Source organism: Akebia trifoliata, chromosome 10 (genome assembly GCF_017979445.1).
Source record: "Akebia trifoliata isolate Shusen 1 chromosome 10, ASM1797944v1, whole genome shotgun sequence".
Taxonomy (NCBI): domain Eukaryota; kingdom Viridiplantae; phylum Streptophyta; class Magnoliopsida; order Ranunculales; family Lardizabalaceae; genus Akebia; species Akebia trifoliata.
The window spans coordinates 28862411-28881359 of record NC_141384.1 but is presented as its reverse complement, the minus strand read 5'-3'; the positions used below and the strand labels follow the sequence as shown (position 1 = coordinate 28881359).

The 18949-nt window shown below is 34.1% G+C and overlaps 2 protein-coding genes across 2 annotated transcripts; both read right to left on the bottom strand.

The window, feature by feature from the left end:
• Nucleotides 1-419: 419 nt before the first annotated feature.
• On the bottom strand, nucleotides 420-7170 carry LOC147393643 (E3 ubiquitin-protein ligase XBAT33-like). The gene is made up of 10 exons (XM_086457169.1): nucleotides 6700-7170; nucleotides 6541-6600; nucleotides 5267-5338; nucleotides 4983-5167; nucleotides 4388-4548; nucleotides 4232-4290; nucleotides 4081-4127; nucleotides 3544-3687; nucleotides 1827-1918; nucleotides 420-1279 (listed from the first exon to the last, which is right to left on the bottom strand). The coding sequence occupies exons 1-10, from the start codon at nucleotides 6874-6876 to the stop codon at nucleotides 738-740; spliced, it is 1539 nt and encodes a 512-aa protein (XP_086313295.1). The 5' UTR covers nucleotides 6877-7170; the 3' UTR covers nucleotides 420-737.
• Nucleotides 7171-12883: 5713 nt separating this feature from the next.
• On the bottom strand, nucleotides 12884-18286 carry LOC147393642 (shaggy-related protein kinase epsilon-like). Its single transcript, XM_086457170.1, has 13 exons — nucleotides 18096-18286; nucleotides 17308-17562; nucleotides 17123-17215; nucleotides 16551-16610; nucleotides 16158-16430; nucleotides 15995-16069; nucleotides 15188-15244; nucleotides 14962-15102; nucleotides 14188-14238; nucleotides 14008-14103; nucleotides 13811-13894; nucleotides 13519-13621; nucleotides 12884-13409 (listed from the first exon to the last, which is right to left on the bottom strand). The coding sequence occupies exons 1-13, from the start codon at nucleotides 18153-18155 to the stop codon at nucleotides 13348-13350; spliced, it is 1410 nt and encodes a 469-aa protein (XP_086313296.1). The 5' UTR covers nucleotides 18156-18286; the 3' UTR covers nucleotides 12884-13347.
• Nucleotides 18287-18949: the final 663 nt, after the last annotated feature.

Below are 18949 nucleotides of genomic sequence, written 5' to 3'. Positions count from 1 at the left end.
TTCGGCTACAGATAACATTGTATAATATTTAATAATTAAAGAACCCTACATTGCACAGAAAATTGTATTTTTTTTAAAGCCACTGTTATTTACATGTAAATGATGGAGAAATAGAATCAAGATCCACAACCGTGTCGTCCCGTCCGGTTGCAATAGCATACTAATGGTGTCTATGTGGCAAGTTTTAGTTGGTTTTTAAAATTCATCGGACTCTTAAACAAGCCGTGCACGCGGCCTAATGTGTTTTAAATCCAACCAATACGTGTCTACGTGACAGCGCTCTAGATGGGTACTCAATGATGTACATATACAGGTCCCATTGCCATACATGATTGTCCATCTAAGAATGACAGTCACCATCTCTGGCTGTGTACATTCGAGCCCTGCAAACTTTTTCAAAGAAAAACGAATAAATGCAGTTGAGTTTCAAAAGTGGAATAATCTGATTATCTCTGATTTCCAATAACATTCAATTACAACATATAAATATTACAATCCTTTCTCTCAATCTGTTAAATATCCTGAAGGTATCTCAAACTGTTTGATTCTTTTACATTAGACGACATATCATTGTAATCAGTTGAACAGAATCAGACAATATGGGAACGAAACACAAACCGAAAGCAAATCCAAGCCTACGACAGTGCAAATCAATATAAAAGCACGACACACTGCAATCAGTTTCTCATCAAAATTGTACCTTCTAAGGATAGAATCATACACATTAAAAAAAAAAATCAAGTATTTATTTCGGAGTTGCACTGTTGCTCCCTATGGCAGCTTCTTCTGCTCCAGAACATATTTGAGCAAGTTGTTTTCTCGAGTCTTTGTCCTTCAATCGTAACCGGCTCCACTGATATTCCTTGTGAGTGATTTGGGGATTCTTCTTGTGTTTCTCCTTCTTGGGGTTCGAGTGATGGGCATGGGTCATCATTACAAGTGCACAATGGGATGACAACTGAAGGAAACGGGCTACACGAGACGGAGCAGAACTGATCCGAAGAAACCGAAGCAACCCGATTTTTGCGGATGTCTTGTCTACACGTTGTTGTTGAGAGGTCTGGATCACGAGGATGAAGCATGCATGGGGTGCATAGACCAAGAGATATATGTCTTTTGATCTCTTTTTCAGGGGAATTGGGCAATTTAATAAATGAGATGATGCCATGTCGACAAAGAGGACATGGAATGGACCCAGGTGGGCCAACCGTTTCAGAAGGAATGTTGTTTGTTGAGCAAAGATAGAGTGCACACTTTACACAGAGTTCATGCCCACAACCTGAAAACACAAAATGATGGGAAGATTATAGAATTGTAATCATGATGATGTAATTCCTCATTCAATGTGTTACAGTTGGGTGCTGGAAACTGGAACCAATAATTGAGGTACGGAGAAAATATATGAACGCACTTGAGCTAATAGAAGACATGGCTTTAGACATAATTAAACATAACAACATGGTTTGTTAGCTGACCCCAAATTTGTGGACCTAGTGTTTTAGAGGCATTTTTATGACATGTGATTAAACACAAAGCATCATACATTGCTGTTGGGACCATAGTGACAAAGTCATTCGGGAATAATTCAGCAAGATAAAGCTTCGGAAAAAGTCGGCAAAACATCAGATAAAATATAAAAAAACAAAAGTAAAAAAAAGATTTATTTCATATATTAAATGATAAAATAACAGTTACAAATACTAAAAATAGGAATAATCTGTATTTTTCAATAAATCGTCAATTAAATCAAAATTAATCGTGATTTTTTTAAAAATCGCAGATTATTGTGAATAAAATCACAGAGACACAAATGAATAAAAACGGACCTTCAGAGGCGACAGTGCACGTTCTCTCTAGGCAGACAGCACAACTATCACTTTCATCAGAGGAGGAGGTAGAGGATTGCAATCCGCATTCTCTGCAGAGAATTATCATGAGATAATCTCGGTTACTGTAGCCTTCATAAATTTAAGCAGTTTGAATTCATGTCCAGTTATCCATAATAGTTTTGCTCTATGCATGATAAAATTCTTGCAATCAGAATTACTTTCATTTATAACTGGAAAATTATGCCTAATGTAAGTTTGCCAGATACATGGTTAAAAAGAATTTAAACTCAGTTCAACAAAATGAAAAAGTAGTCTTCAATAAAGAATAATGAAACAAAATGCAGTGATGACAGCAAAAGCACATTATTGCAAGAAACAAGAATGCAGGTTCCACAAACAACCAATGATGAAAAATTCACACTTACGAAATCTATTATGCACTTTGATACAACTAAAGCAAGCGTATTACCCATCCAAACTAAGTCACGGATGCTAATCAATTTACAACCAAATAAGACATTAATCACCCATCAAGGATAGAATATCAATATGTATCGAAGCCATCAAAAGAAGGGGAACCTTGGGTTTCGTATTCAAGTTCAAAGCTAGAATTTGGTTCTCATGTTTAAACCAAATCACTACTTCAGTTAATTGAGGGAGACCAACCAACGAGAAGGGTTATGAAAGAGAGAGGGAGTCAACAATGGAGATGCCACAAACAAATGGAGGATCATCTTGGATGAAAAATAGGGAAGGAAAACCACAATTGATCAGTTGTAGATGAAAATTTAGCTTGCAATACAATTGGTTCATGAGGGAAAAGAGATTATTGTGACTAGATTTCATGTATCTGGATGTCATGGGCAAGAAGTTAGCTTGCTCATGATTCAATGTGCTTAAAACAATCAGATTAACAATGCTCATACAACAAGGCATAAAAGACCCATTTCTGACAAAATATCCCATGCAATGATTGAAAGATATTAGTAGAAACTTCTCACAACTGATTTGAGAAGATCAAATTTGGCCTCCATAATATGTTTCATACTGGAAGCGTACAACATCAGCTAACGATTGTCTTTGCTATTGGAATGCTCAGCAATTGATTTTCACGCACAAAGATAACACCATTTAAAGAGAACATAGATTACCATTGTTAATACTAGAGACAGATTCCTTCTGATGGTTCAAATTATAGAATTCACTTGTTCCAACCTCCACAATTTTGACAATATATGGTGAAACGATTCAGTCCAATTGGTTTTCACATGATGAAAATAAGAATAGACTCAAACCTTTCTGGAATAAATCATATGAAATTAGTTATACCAAGCCCATTTAGTCCAATTGGTTTTCAAAGGAAGTTCATGATTGAGAATAAGGTTTTCTAAGAAAATAAAATTTGAAGTGAAATAAACGATCGTTGAACAACATTTGGGTAAGGAAAGAATGTCAAACTCATCCTCAAGCACCCGAACAGACTGCAGTCACTGCACAGAGTCATCCCCCCACCCCCCAGTGGTTTCCATTAGGAAACTAGGTTAGCACTCAAAACACAAGAACAAACATAAATGACAAATGATTGCATCAGCACTTACTAGTAGAAACCAGAATAAAGGATTATAGTTACTCAGAAAAAGATATTTAGTAGGTAGCAACTAGCAACCTTTTTAAACCAATTTGCAGGTTCAGAAATAAATAATGATGAAATTACCTTGCTATGTTAAGTATACTCATGAGTGGCAAGGAAAGATAATTGGACGGAACGAACGTTGGTACGACCAAGTCAGAATTGGGTGCCAGCAATGGTTCAAGCCAATGTCGTCCCCATATCCTTGCAACATCAAGTGGCAGCCACCTGAGAGGAAATATACAATTTCCGTCAGGTACGTTCTCTAGCAGAAAAGAAGCCCTCCAGAGAGCCAAAGCTGAACTATTGGAATTTGAATCTGTATTCCATCTGAGATTATTAAAACTAGAAGGTGGCACATGCACACGCACACGCACATGTATCACATAAGGGCTTATTTGTAATTTAAAATATTAATTAGAGGGTAGTAAAAACTAAGCAACGTGTTTATATTTTGGATTGCAATTTTCTTAGTTTTTGACTAAAATGACCCTGATTATATTAAATTTAAATATAAAAGTGGGTGGTGGGGGGATTTATGGCAACTCAAAGTTTGATGTCGAACCACTTCTACTCTGACTTCTCTCATTATAATAGTAAAGATAAGTTGGGACGTGTTACCCATTGCAGTTCAATGACAACCGATTAGCACCTCTTCCAAGAAGGATCTAAAGAGAGACAAACACCATCATTTCAAATATTTAAAAAATAATAATAATAACTGAATTAGAACAGGGGTAGAAAATCTATTAAGTTAAATATAGTTCCATGCCTGACAACACTTAAGATTTCCTCCACAAGCAGCATAATGCAAAGGAGTGCTGCCAGCTCCTACAAAGAAACCAGTACCATGGAAAATTCAGACCTGGGGCTACCAACACAACACAAATACAAAATGAAATCAAGTCTCAAAAAAACAAAAACACACCTATCAAATCCATTGATGTGCCGTAGTTGAAAGTCACGGCTAAGACGTTTGCATGAATGTCAAGTAACAGCTGTACACAATCAAAGTAGCCATTCAATGCAGCCATATGAAGAGCAGTTATGCCACCATCTGCTGCCTTGTTTACAAACTTGGAGAGTGCGCTGCATTGAAAATATTATGAAATTAAAAAGAAAAAAATAAAGACGACTAATAACAAGAAAATAGGCTCGATGTTTGCTACACAACCCAAATGAACAAAGATTTTAGGCATTCCAAGTTGTTGAAATCGAACGCATGAACAAACTCGTTATAGCATATATCGATCAGGAGCTCATCTTTTATCTAGGCCTACATAACTTTATATGGTTTTTGTTAATGTGTGCCCTTAAGGTGCATTAAATACACCTTGGAAATAAGCATTTGGGGGGGTATTTTGGTAAGAAACAAATTTATGGGAATTTTGGTACGAAATTCAATTCCCAAGGTGTATTTAATGCACTTTAACACGTGCCCTGGAACATATGTTAAAAAAAACCCAACTTTTTTACGAACCATATAAAGAAGAAAGAAATGACATGGAAAGTAACCCACATACAATTGATCACATTTGTTCTTCGAATTAGACTCCTCACCCCTATCACCACTGATCTGAGCACTGATAACTTCATAAGGAGCACTTGGGACAAAATCAGCCACTATAAGTCTCATACATCTAACATGCCCATTTACAGCTGCAAAATGTAGAGCTGTCCTTCCACTAAGGTAATCCGCTCGCGTGACCTTTAAACATATTAAAAGGATACATAATTCCACAAAAAGGCCTAAAAAAACAAACCTCCTAATTAATAAGATAAAAGACTAACAATCTGAAGAACTCACATTGCTTCTGAATAGTAGAAGGGTTTGAATAACTTCCCAGTGTCCATACCGACAAGCGTGCATCAAAGCCGTCTTCAACCCAAATACACAAATTACTCAAAGATTAAATTCAACACAAATTATAAGAGAGACTATTGGCACCCCAACTTTTACTTATTACGCTCCAATTGCTTAAATTATTTATCACCCCCCAATTAACGATTAAAACACACCCTTCAGACATTACAAAGGTATGAATCAACTTATAATATCAATATTCAAAACATTTCAAACAATTTCAGTAATTGTTTACAATTATGATAAGGCTCATATAAAATCCTAAACCAAAAAAAAAAAAAAAAAAAAATCTAGCCCAAGAAAAAACAAGAGTGCTTCTATTGGCACCCAAACTTTTACTTATTCTCAATCATTCATTTATGGGTCGGTCTATTTGCACCCACCAAAATGGTGCATTGCACCCACTTACATGCCTTTTGTAAAGAAAAAAAAGCAAATTACATTTTTACCCTTCTGTATTTACTTATTGCACACACCACAACCCACCAAAACAAAAACCCCTTCTCTCTCTCTCTCTCTCTCTCTCTCTCTCTCTCTCTCTCTCTCTCTCTCTCTCTCTCTCTCTCTCTCTCTCTCTCTCTCTCTCCATATTCATCTCCTTTCAGAATTTGTGAGAGGTTGAATCAATGGAAATTAGATTTTAAGTTTTTTCAAGTTATCTTATCTTTTCAAAATTTCAATTTTTTTAGTGCATTTAATTACCAAGGAAAATGAAAAACCCACTATTATAACCTTCAAATCGATGATTTCGAATTAAAGAACTTGAAAAAAAAAAAAAAAGATTGACAAATATGTTCAGCAAACAGAACTTGTTTTAGCAAATTGGGTACAACTTTCTACCGAACATTAAGAGAAAGAGAGAAGAGAAAAAGAATTTGTTCAGTACCTTTAGGTGGGTAAATAGTGTTTTAGGTTAAAAGTACATTTTTCAGGTGTGTCGAAATAGTTATTATAAAGTTAATGTGAATATCGAAAGTAAGTGGGTACAATGCGCCATTTTGGTTTGTGCAAATGGACTGACCCCTTCATTTATTTTCTTTATTTTTTATTGGAGTGTAATAAGTAAAAGTTAGGGTGCCAATAGCAGCTCTCATTTATAACCAGGGTCATGTTCATAAAGAGTTGATTGAATCTCTACTTATCGAATCTCTCAATTGTTTCAAATTAGTATCAAATCAATTAACAAATTAACAATCAAACAGAAAATCCCAATCTACCTGTCCACAATAATTCCTCGAGTTCACATCTGCACCATTTTCAAGCAATAACGCCACAATCTAATGGGGGGAAACAAAGAAAGATGAACAAAATCACGAAAAATCAACACAAATTTACTGAAATTAATTAAAAGGTTTAAAATGAGAGTAGTTATAGACCTCGTTGTGGCCTCTAGCGGAGGCGAAGTGAAGAGGAGAATTGAGACCACCAAATGTGGAGTACTTAGCAAGACATGGATTGAACTCTAGAAGCATTTTAGCTTCCACGAAGTCTCCATCTCTCGCTGCGGATACCAATCGTTCACCCGAAGCCGAGCATCCAAACGAATTCCCCATCTCACATAAACAAATTCGTAAGAGATTTTGAGAGAATCAGTCGAAGAAGAAATTTTGGGTTTGTGATTTTGATTTTGATCGAAATTAGGTCAAATGGTGGAACCCAATTTCATACAAGAAACAAAGACAGAGTATAAAAAGAATTATATTTGATTTTGAGGGAAGGGAAGATATTGGTGATGACGTGGCAACATTGATGACGTGGTATTTGATTTCTCATGTCTCCATCTACGAGAGAGAAGAAGAAGAAGAAGAAGCAAACGAAGGTAGGGACGGACAGCGCCTTTACCTTCGTTTTCACGTTAGCGTATATATAGGTTTTAATAAGTGAGATTCTATTGTCACACCAAGTTTTATTTATATAAACCCAAAGATGTATGATTAAGAGAACTGCTGTTGGCACTCCAACTTTTACTTATTGCGTCCCAATTAAAATAAAGAATATATTTCCCAAAACTTGCTCAACTTATTTTCAAATTCCAATTTTGGTAAAATGTTCATATTAATTCTGAAAACATGCATGAATCATTTTCCAGTCAATTCGGTGATAGTTATTTTTAATTTAAAGTCACGAATTCGCTTACATTAAAGTGATGAATTTGTTGGTAAATTTGAAGTCAAAATATCCTTGATTTTAAAATGGCGAATTCTCTAGTATTAAAGTGACGAATTCTCAAGTAATTTAAAGATAAAATATTGTTATTTTATAATAAAAAATTTGTGGTAAATTATTAACGAGTTCATCAATTTAAATTAAAAATACTTGGGCAAGCTGGTCCAAACTCAAACCTATTAATGGGTGATTCTAGACCAAGTTTAGTAGAAGACGAGTTGAGCCTAGGTTGGAATATCTCAACCTGATTTCAATTCGGGTTGAGCTTGCGTTGAGGGTATAAGCAATCTGACTCAACCCGATTCGATGCTATATATTAATATACATATTTTTATATTAATTAATAATTTTTTTTATTTCATCTTATTATGACTTTTATTTAGTTGATATTAATGTGAACTTTGATTTAGTATATGGTATGTCTAAATATTATCTCAATGATGGATTTGAAGATTGTATTCGAATTTATTTGTTAGTAGTTTTGTTTTTTTATCTTGTATATCTTTTTTTCAAAATATGAAATTATTTGCTAATCAAAATGAAATTAGGGTTTTTTAATGAGCCAAACCTAACCGAACAATCCCAAATGACCTAACTCAGGCCAACCCGAATTCAATCCGATTTTAGAAGATCATGCTTGGGTTAGTGAACTTAGGCCCGATGGTCTGATTGAGTTGAGCTCAGGTTGAAAGTTTTGCTACTTGGGTTTACCTTCCAATCCGCCCAAGTTGCAACCCTACTTTCCTCCATTTTATTTACTTGTCGTCAATCAAACAATTAAAGATTGATTATTATTTTTTGTAAAGATAATTTTCCTTTTTTTATTCTTTATAAACAAAAATCTTCATGTGAATAAATGGGTTCACACATGAGATAGTAGACACGGATATTTTTATATATAAAATAATATATGAGGGTAAAATAGTAAAATGACATCTAAATTTTAACATCCTATGTGAGAGGGGAGATAAGTGCAATTGTCAAAATGTTAGGGGATCAACATGAAATTATGCCAAACAACAGGATGTCAAAGTGTAATTTTCCTTTTAATTTTATTAGTGGTCATACTCATACCTCCTTTCCATTTCATCTTCTTGGCAAATTTCTTCAATTTCTAATGCAATTGTAATGAGAGTAAAAGAGATATGGAGAAAGAAGTTGTTTGTTGTTGGACTACAATTGTAGCTGTTTTACTTTTATATTTTCCATTTAGGACAATTTTTTTATAGATTTAAATCCTTATTTTCTTACATATATACATAATTTCATTAATTATTTATTTATAAGAAAAAGTTGGTGAGGGAATGTTACCAGTTAATATTTCATTAAATGATGAATGATGATACCCTTGCTTGCTTTCAATATAGTTGATGATTTGTATTTGGTATCCTTCATGGGAAAGTTTTCAATTGTTTTCTAGATAATTGGTTTACAAGCTACCATTTTATGCCATGGTTTTAAAACCCGTTGTATTGGCTCTTCCTCAATTGGATTTTAAGGTGGCTCGGTCACAAAACTCATTGGAATTAATTTATAAAGTTGAATCGGTAATTATTTGATTTCGTCGTTTTATCTATAAAAAATAAACCCAGTCAGGTCAAAAACTCGATCTAAAAGATTAGATTATACATAATGTTTTTTTGTGGATAAAAAGTGTGAAAAAAAATAAAAAGTAAAAAATAATATAATTACACAAAACACAAGGATTTACATGATTCGACAATGTGCCTATGTCCATGGAACAGTAACAATCATTATTTTCTTGCAAGGTTTGCAGCTTTTTGTAGCACAACAGAATAAAAGACATTTACACAATAAAAAGATATATATATTTATTTTAAAATTAAAAATATTTACAAATATTTGTAAATTTAAGACATAAGGCCTGTAGACTCTCTATGTTCGTATAAGTAAGGGAATGTACCTCTAGCAGGGAGTCAAAGGTCCCGAGGGGACCCCTCTTCTTTAACGGGACGGAATTCTATCTAGACAGTTCCGCATGTGGCGCTTTCTTCGAGCTGTCCATCCCTATTTGCCTAATCACCTCTTTTGACTCAAGTTTTCAAATTTTAAAATTTTATTTTATGCTATATTTCAAACATTTAATATGGGGTCTAACAATAATTCACAATCTTTTGGACATAATGATTATTCTTCAGATATTGACAAATAATCATTTTTAATATAAAATTATAATAATAAATAATTCCTTAAACCTAAATACTTTTATTGAATGAGATTCTCTACTGAGCCTTTCAAATCAACTTCTTTCACACCTTAAACCATGTACCACTACTACAGCCTTATTAACCATGCACCCCCTGGTTTGGTGAATATTTTAGATATTCCTTATATTTTTTAAACTAGTGAGACAACCCTTGACCTCGGTCATTTATCAGCTAAGATCTAAATGTCTTTCTATAAAACTTTAAGGCAAAATCCTTGACTTTTTCTCCCAAACTTTGTCAACTTGAGCACTTACATGTTTAAAGTGAATTATTTTTAATCTATTCAACCACACCTTCAATCCATGATATTTAATCTCTTGTCGAAAACCCTAGATTTTCTCCTTCATCTTCTACTTCCTCTCAAGGTTTGAAGGTTTGAAGGAGACAAAATCTAAAAGTTGAAGGAAAGCTAAAAAAATTTAGCTCACGGGCGGAAGATGATGTGTTTTTGGAAGAAAAATTAACAATTGTTTTGTTAGACATTATCATGTTTAAGTAACCTTTCTGAATAGACCAAGGTCAAGGGGGGTACGTCATCAGTTTGAAAAACAAAAAGAAGGTATCTCTCAAATATTAACCAAAACCTAAAGGGCTTACAAGAATTATGTTGAAAACTACATTTAGTTTGCCCACATTTGTTAAAGAAATCAATAAACTATATTTATTGGTGAAAGAGGCACCTAAAATTGTTGTCAATTAGGCCAAGATTCCGGGCTAATCATGCACATTTCTTGAGCCTCAAACCTGAAAAGGATCTAAATTTCATGTGTAGCAACACCCACCGACAAGGAGTGTGTAAGTCAACATATTGGGTTATATATTTTTAATCAAATGGACTGTACTCTAGTCTAAAATAGCTTAATGGTTATAATATGATATTATAAGCTCCAACTTTAAGATGGAATCCAGCGGCTAAAACTAGTTGAAAATCCTAGGGTCTCTTAGAAATATTTGATTTGGTCCCTAAATTAAGCTATATGGTCAACTGTCACAATTATGATTTTGTTTTTTTGTTTTTTTGTTTTGTTTTTTTTTTTTTTGAGTGCTGATTTTGTAATTCAACGTGAGAGGTGCAAGAACCATAGATTTTCCCTCGACATACACCATTGCACATGTTTTATGAGGATGTTTAGTTGTGTATCCCGAGGGGAAAAATCTATGGCTCTTGCATGATATATTTCAGTTCGAGTTTTTTAGTTATCCTGTCAAGTTGAGTTACAAAATCATTATACTTATTTTTTTCTAATTCAGAAATAGTTCAAAAGGATCAATTTTATTATGATTAATACCGGACTGACCTTAGAGGAGGACATCTTAATGTGGTGGCGTGCTCATGCCCATAGATGCATTTTCTGCAAGATACGAGTAAAATGCATCTACGGACATGTGCGCACCACCGCATCAAGGGGTCTCTCGCTAAGGTCACTCTGGCACGATTCTTTTATTACCTTGGATTTATTATGCATAATCGTGTCGAGAGAGAGAGATGCAATTAAGGTCATTTATGTGATAGATACATACCAATGAAAATGCTGAAATTGACATCATTTCGGACATTGTTGACATGGATGTGTCTATAGAACCATAGATGTTTTTCATCGAGATACGAGTGAGAAGTATCTATGGTTCTGTGTACACCAATATCCCAAACGATGTCAATTTCAATGCTACTCCAACACTACTCATATACCAATCAAACTAAAAGAAAAAAAATTTATAAGTCAGTTGTAATTAAGGTTAGTTATACTTTATAAAACTACATGTTGAACAATCAAGAAGTATCATGTTAATAAATTGACAATAGAAGTGATGAGGATGTTTAGATGGATGAGTGGAAAGACTCTAAAATATAAAACTAAAAAGATATGAATTTGAAAAATATAGAAAAAAAGAATGACATTCAAGTTGAAAGCCTCACGTTATGTTTGGATTGAGAGAAATGGAGAAAAGGGAAGAGAAGAGAAAATAAATGAGTTTCTCTCCATTTCTTTTGTTTGGATTGTTAAATGAGGAGAGAGGAGAAAGAGTTGGAGAGAAAAAAAAAAAAAGACGAGTTTTCTTTCTTTCCAAAAGTGGAGAGAAGAAGAGAGAAATTAAGAGAAACATTTTTAAAATATTTTATAATGCCCCTAAATTTCTTTTAAGATATTTTAAAATTTCAAAGTTGTCCTAAGTTTTCTCCTGTTAAATCTAACATGGTGGAGAGAAATTGAGTTTCTCTTCTTTTCCCTTCTCTTCTCTCTACTTCTCTCAATCCAAACATAGTCTAAAAGAACGAGAGCAAAACCCAAAAGAATTTGGATGGAGACAATGCAAACAAAGCAACTCTGTCAATTTGCAATGTTTTAGGATTTTTCTGCATTTTTTTGAACTACAAGACGATTTATATTTTTAATTTGCGAAATCTCCACCAAGACATCTTTTATCTAAAAACAATTCAATGGAAAAGACAAATCATGTTGATTATCTCGCTCGTTAATGAGTGATACCAAGATGACTCGCCATCCAAAGCCCAATGATTTAAACTAACCTTCTCCGTTTAATCAATGATTTCGGATCAATTGGTTATTCATTGCCTTTTTCTCATACTCTGATTTCATTTCATCTCTTTATTTAACCTCAGTCGACATTTTTCTTAGAGGTTGGCAAATCATAAACTTGATCACATTTGTCGTGTGTTGAGTATCTAAAAGAAAAAAATAAAAAATAGTTGAGCTTACGAAAGGTGAGAACACTTGGTTCAAATAATTTTCATCGTAGAATTTATATTTTTTGTTGAAGCACCAAAACAAAGATCTTTTTCTTCGGGATACACAAGGAAAAAGATCTACGGTTCTATGCACTTGCCATGTCAACAAATCACTAAATGAGAAATTTTTTGCTCACTCGAAAATCAATCCAAGATTTCACGAAATCCCAATTGCATGACTCCTAACGTTGATAGTTTTATAAATTCGGGATGCCCTCGATACATGTCACTTTATGTAATTGGTTGATCCAGTATTCAGTGAAATCCCGAATTGATTTTCCTACTAGGAAAAAAAATCACTTCTTAATCTAAATGGGAGTCGATCTATAAATGCGTAAGGGAGGGTAATGCTGAAAATTACATGGGAAACCCACGCCACAAATCAAATCAAACAATCATAAACCAATGATGCTGAAATTCATCAAATGTTTTCATTTACTCATCCTCCATCATAATGTCTACAAACTCTGAAAAATTACATAACATGACGATGTAATCTACAGAATTGCCTAGCTTGCCGATGGTACATTACACATGTATCAAAGTCGGGATATACAACAATAATAATACATCTGTAAACTATATAATGTCAGAACCTTATCTGATCAACAATAATAATACATTGTAAGCTATACATCTCTTACCCGATCAAGTAGCAATATTCCTTTTGCCTCTTGGTTGTTAACTATCCAACATCGGTTGTGCACCACCATTCACACCACTCTAGTCCTGCTTCGTCATACATCCAAACAACAAGGCCAGCCGCTGGTGGGCTCCGAGTTTAGTACCATAGCAAGCAAGCTTGGCATACGGAGTCCATTTCACACCTGAGCCCATTCGTATTAACAAATGCATGGAATCATCAGGCCAGCCATAAAAACTTACTTCTTGACATGCTCGGGAATGAGGCGCTGAAGCAGTTCGGGAGATGCACCATCCAGTTCTGTAAGAGGTTTAAAAATTTACATTGGCAAACTTACTCGGGAAATCGGTGTCAAAAGTTAAAAAGTTAAAAATAAATAAATAGGAAAAAAGATAGTAGATTATTTTACCTTGAGGAGTGAAATTGAATAAAGGGGGAAGGGGATGCCCGTTAGGCAAGTATGCGTTTGGCTCTCTCAAATCATCAAAGAAGGGGTGTGCACATGCCTCCAACTGTGGGGAAGACAGAATGTAAATAACAGTTATCAGAATAAACATTACCCAAAAAAGGTCTTCCTAGTGTTGTAAATGGTAGCGGGCCCAGGCTTGGCGATAGATAATTTTTTTTAAAGGCCCAGCCTGACCTCTACCAGTCATGGGGTGGTAAAATTTAATTTTTCATCTAGAGTTGAAAGGTCTTACAGCGGTGCAACGTAAATTTGGTGAATATTGGAGTAGCCTTGATACAACATCAATTGCTTCAGGAGGCATTCTCTTGTGAAAAACCTGCAAATTTTAAAGATCAATAGAATTTAGAAATGATTTTGAAATCATTATAATTAATAACAAGAGATCACATAAAAATACACCCCACCACCACCGATTGAATTTTCACAGACCTTGTGCCATGGGTGAGCTTTGATCTGAGGAAATTTGAACTCTTTGTAATTTGGATTCATGCATTTAATCTCTTCTCTTGTTGGCGTACCTAAAACCTGATATAACCAAAACAAAATCAAAAAGAGACTACAATGTGAAATGTGAGCAGAAGACATAAACTAAGGTAATTGATAGTTAACCTTAACAACTTCCACCAGCTGATCAACACCACTTTCTCCAGGAAACAGAGGCTGCACATCACACAACCACCAATTAAACTTCAGTAACAGCCAGAATTGGAAAAAGAAAACATGAAATTCTTTACAGGCAAATAAATGTGAGAATTTCATCAAGATATGCTAGAAAAAAAACAATTTTATTACTCATGTTGGAAGGTAACATCGAATTATTAAACCAAGAAAACAAAATCAAAGATGCAACACTGTGTATAGTGACAAAAAAAGTTGGGGTTCGGGAATAATTAGGCAAGAGAAAGCTTTGAAAAAAACCAGGAAAACATCAGATAAATTAAAATGTAAAAAAATAATTGTTTTAAGTATAAAAAATGTATTTTATGTATTAAATAAATAATAATAATTTCAAAAATGCAAAAAACAAAATAATTTGTGGTTTTTTTCAAAACTTTTGAGATTTTTGTCACTATACTACGTTCTGACAGTAATAGATAGTCATTCTGCAACACTGCTTGATTCAACTTCCAATTGAGATCTCAAAATGACGAAAGCATGAGTCCATGACAAATCATCGCACAAATTGTGAAACTGTATGCTAGCAATAAATGAAAGGAAAGATTGAACAAGAGGAATACCCTTGAATAAGTAACTCTGAAGAATCAATAATTAAGAGATCACACTAGGCAAGCAAGATATGTTGTACATGCTTCACATGCCACCAAAAAAATAAAAATAAAAAAGAAAACCAAGACCTTATAATAGTTCATATAGAAGACACACCTGACCTAGAAGTAGCTCAGCTAAGACACAACCAACGGACCACATATCAATCGCTGTTGTGTATTCTGTAGCTCCAAAAATTAGTTCTGGAGCTCTATAATACCTTGAACAAATATATGATATATTGGGTACACCAGGTGCCTGCAATAAGGCAAAGAAAACGTCAGACGGTCAAACATTACCATATCTTTAGAGCAGATTCATTTTAACAGGAGAGATAACACACCAATATTTTTGCACTTCCAAAATCACATATCTTTAGCTGATGAGTGTGAGGATTGACCTGCAACACATCAAAATTTCAACAAAAACTGGAATGTTAAGGTGATAAGTTGACAGATCAAATCTTTCGAAACTTGTTTTAGTTCTTCATATCTTTTTTGACAATTAATTGAATTAGAGGATAGCAAAAAACTTCCAATAATAGAGAAAATGGAACATCAATGTATGACGCTAATTAACATAGAAAATATATTCAAAGGAATTCAAAGCAGCTTTTGAATGTGTTGAACACCACTGAATATGGATATAATAGTGCAACAAAGCAATATTTCCACTCTTTTAAATAGTTTCCAAACCAACATATGATAAACAATATAGGCCGATATACAGGCATACTGACACATTGAAACATCGAAACAAAATAGTTAAGGGAATACATTGCTATAATATAACTAATAATAATTGAATTTGAATATAATGCAAAATAATATGAAGCTTGAAGTAGTTTGAAGTTTCATTCTTCCAAGAATAGAATTGAAAGAAAAACAAAATTCATTAAGCAGATGAAGATTATGACGTTGGAGTTTAATTTGCTCTACGAATTTATAATCTCTCTTCTCAGTTTCTGAGCCTAAAGTATTACCACTTCAAATCCAGAGTCTAAATTCATCTTGGAATTGTGGAATAATGAAACAAATTAACTATTCATAAATATGGGATCTCCATTTTTTCAAACGTTCATCCGGATAGATAGACAACAGGACAACTCATGAAAGTACAAAAGATAGAGAGCCAACATCCAATGTCTTACCAATAAATTTTGTGGTTTAATGTCACGATGACACACACCAATAACGCCATGTAAGTAGGCAAGTGCTCGACATATCTACAAAAAAAAAAGGAACAAAATAACTCAAACAAAGTCCCAACACAGAACATTGTACTTGAATCAAATGCACCGTGTGATAGTTCACCTGGTAAGTATACAATTGTACATAGATAAGTGGCATATGTTGGTTCATCTTGCTATAATGCTTCTCGACTTGGTAAAGGCTCTCAGAGACGTACTCCAGTACAAGATTCAGATACAATTCATCTTTGTCGGTGGTTGAAAAGAAAAAATGCTTTAGTTGTACTATATTAGGGTGGTCAAGTAAGCTCATAGTTTGGAGTTCTCTGTTCTTGTATCTCTTATCCTGCAGAACCTTCTTTATAGCAACTGCTTCACCTGTTTCCAAGCACTTGGCCTGCAATAAATAATAATAAATTTCTCCAGGGCCCAAATGCAAAACTGAGATATATACAACAAAAGATCAAACAAAGCCTTCGAGTTTTATACCAACAAATTTAAATGAGTTTTTATGTACCTGAAACACGACACCAAATGAACCAGTCCCAACCACACGTTGAGCCATGTATGAGATTGCCTGCCATCAAATAAATTACGACTTGTTATCCGCTTATTTGAACTTTTACCACTCAAAATTGAAATAGGGAAAAAACTGATTCAAGTTAACCAATTAAAAAATGTAAGCACATAAGTTATAGGCAAAAAGTTCAAAATGCAATGCCAATTAGCATGTGAAAAAAGCATTCAATGTTAAATCCCTCAAATTAAACAATTTAAGTGTGTGATTGTGTGTGCTGGACTATTACCAACCATGTGCAACACAGGTTCAATTACTTTAATCCAAAAAAAAAAAAATGAAAGCACGCTTTATCTGCAAAAATTATAATATGGCCTAAGCAATCAAAGTCACATTGACCATTTAGCCTCAAGAGTGAGTTAAGAAGTCAAAAGAATAAGCTGATAAAAGAATGCAAGAATTATGAACTAAATTGGTTGTTGAAAGATGAGTATGAGAAGGTTAAAGGCATGCACCATATAAAGTATGCTGCAATTAATAAGTAACAAATTTAACATAGAAAATCAGATCACCTGTTTTGGCTGACCATTTCGACCACCTATTGATGTCACAATTATTTGGCCGGTCTCTGTTCCCTTACCCTTCACAATAGTTGCTTCCATATCCTGCATGATCCAATATTACAATCAATAACACTATGATGGACAAATGAAGGGAAATAGAAAATAACGATGAATGAATGACAACAAACTTGCACCTTATCATCATGGCTGTCAGCTTTATCATCTTTGATTTTCATGCCATGCAATTCTTTTGGAAGTTGAACATAGACCGATTTTTCAGTTTTAGCAATTGAAGAAATACTGGATGTGCTCACACAGGTTTCCAAGGTACTAGAGTCCATATGCTGCTCCAGGCTCCTAGTTGATTTCTCCATGAATTGGAATTCCCCATTAACATAATGTCCTACTTTCTTATCAACCTTCACTCTTTTTGTGCCAGAATCTCCTCCCTGATACAGAATAGAATTAAAGCTTATTTATAGCCTTAGAGGCGCAGTTGGATTAAGATGATAATGATGGTGAATATAGCAACAGATTGTTTGTATGAATCGATAAATATATTCAAATCTTGCAAAGGGTGTATAATAAGCACCTAAAAAACAAGATATTTTGATAAATTACGGACCTTTTTGAATTACTATTTTTCAATAAAAACGCTGATCAAACACGCCCTAACATTTGAATCAACAAAATCCTTCCTTTTTTAAGGTCTGATAAGCTTTATGCTATACTTGGCACCTAAATAATTTCAGTTTCAGGTTCAATTTCAAGTAAACACATCTTAAAAGCTCAAAGTTCCATACATTCAACCCTATAAATCGATTATAAACGAAATTTGATCAAAACCCTAATCAGATTGAACAAAATCGAAGAGAAGTCCAAACCTTTCTCTCTCTAATCAGAAATCTAAGACATATAGATCAAAAAACAAAGAACAATAAACAAAAACAGAGATTTACAGAATGAGTTTGAAGAAACTTACAGGATCAGAAACAGAGGAGCGACCAGATGCAATGCTCTTGAGACGACGCATCACTTGCATGATTTCTCTCTAACTCACACAAACAAACCCTAAAAAATTCTTCTCCTTCTTCAAATCTCACTCTTTTTCTCTCTTTCTCTCTAACAACTCTCAGTCTCAGACAAATTTTCCATTCTCTTTCTCTTAGGATTTTTCTTTGGTCAAATCAATTTAAAACCCAATCATTTCACCCCCCAAGTGACCGTACATCAGTCAAACCTTTTCTTAGACCGTCGATTGATCTTTTTCATAGATCCAACGGTTTAAAAATGAGCTTAGTTGGCACTAGGAAGTGATATATCGAAAGTACCCTTTCTTTACGAGAAGATTTACAAGAATGGCTTCAACTAATATTTTATGTGACCGAAATATCCGCGTGCTTGTCTCCAAGGAATCGTTGAAGGTTTAGGATTTAATGATTGAGTCGTGTTGGAGTGACCACGAGACTTCAATTCACACTTTGCTGACGTGGAGGTGCGTATGAAATCATAGATACTTTATCCAATCGTATCTCGATGAAAAACATCTATGATTTCAAACATAACTCCATATCGACAAAGTGTCAATTGAGGTCACTTCAGCATAATTCTTAATAATTTTCATCTACCATGACAATGAAATTTCCTTTCAGTCATGGTTGGTGAAACTGATGAAAGACTTTTCCAACGTTAAGTTACGTTCTAGTCAAATGTGAGACTAAGATAATATACTAAGAATAATGAATTTTTTTTTACGAGTCGAGGTGATTTTGTGTGTCACTCGTATCTCAATGAAAAACATCTATGACTCAATAGATACATTCACGTCATCAATGT

Coding starts and splice junctions, on each gene's coding strand:
- LOC147393643 (XM_086457169.1), bottom strand. CDS start 6,876: ATGGGGAATTCGTTTGGATGCTCGGCTTCGGGTGAACGATTGGTATCC. Junction 4,291..4,387: donor CACATCAATGGATTTGATAG/GTGTGTTTTTGT, acceptor GTTTCTTTGTAG/GAGCTGGCAGCACTCCTTTG. Junction 4,128..4,231: donor GAAATCTTAAGTGTTGTCAG/GCATGGAACTAT, acceptor GTCTCTCTTTAG/ATCCTTCTTGGAAGAGGTGC.
- LOC147393642 (XM_086457170.1), bottom strand. CDS start 18,155: ATGCAAGTGATGCGTCGTCTCAAGAGCATTGCATCTGGTCGCTCCTCT. Junction 17,563..18,095: donor GCTCCTCTGTTTCTGATCCT/GTAAGTTTCTTC, acceptor ATTCTGTATCAG/GGAGGAGATTCTGGCACAAA. Junction 14,239..14,961: donor CTGAGCTACTTCTAGGTCAG/GTGTGTCTTCTA, acceptor TGTGATGTGCAG/CCTCTGTTTCCTGGAGAAAG.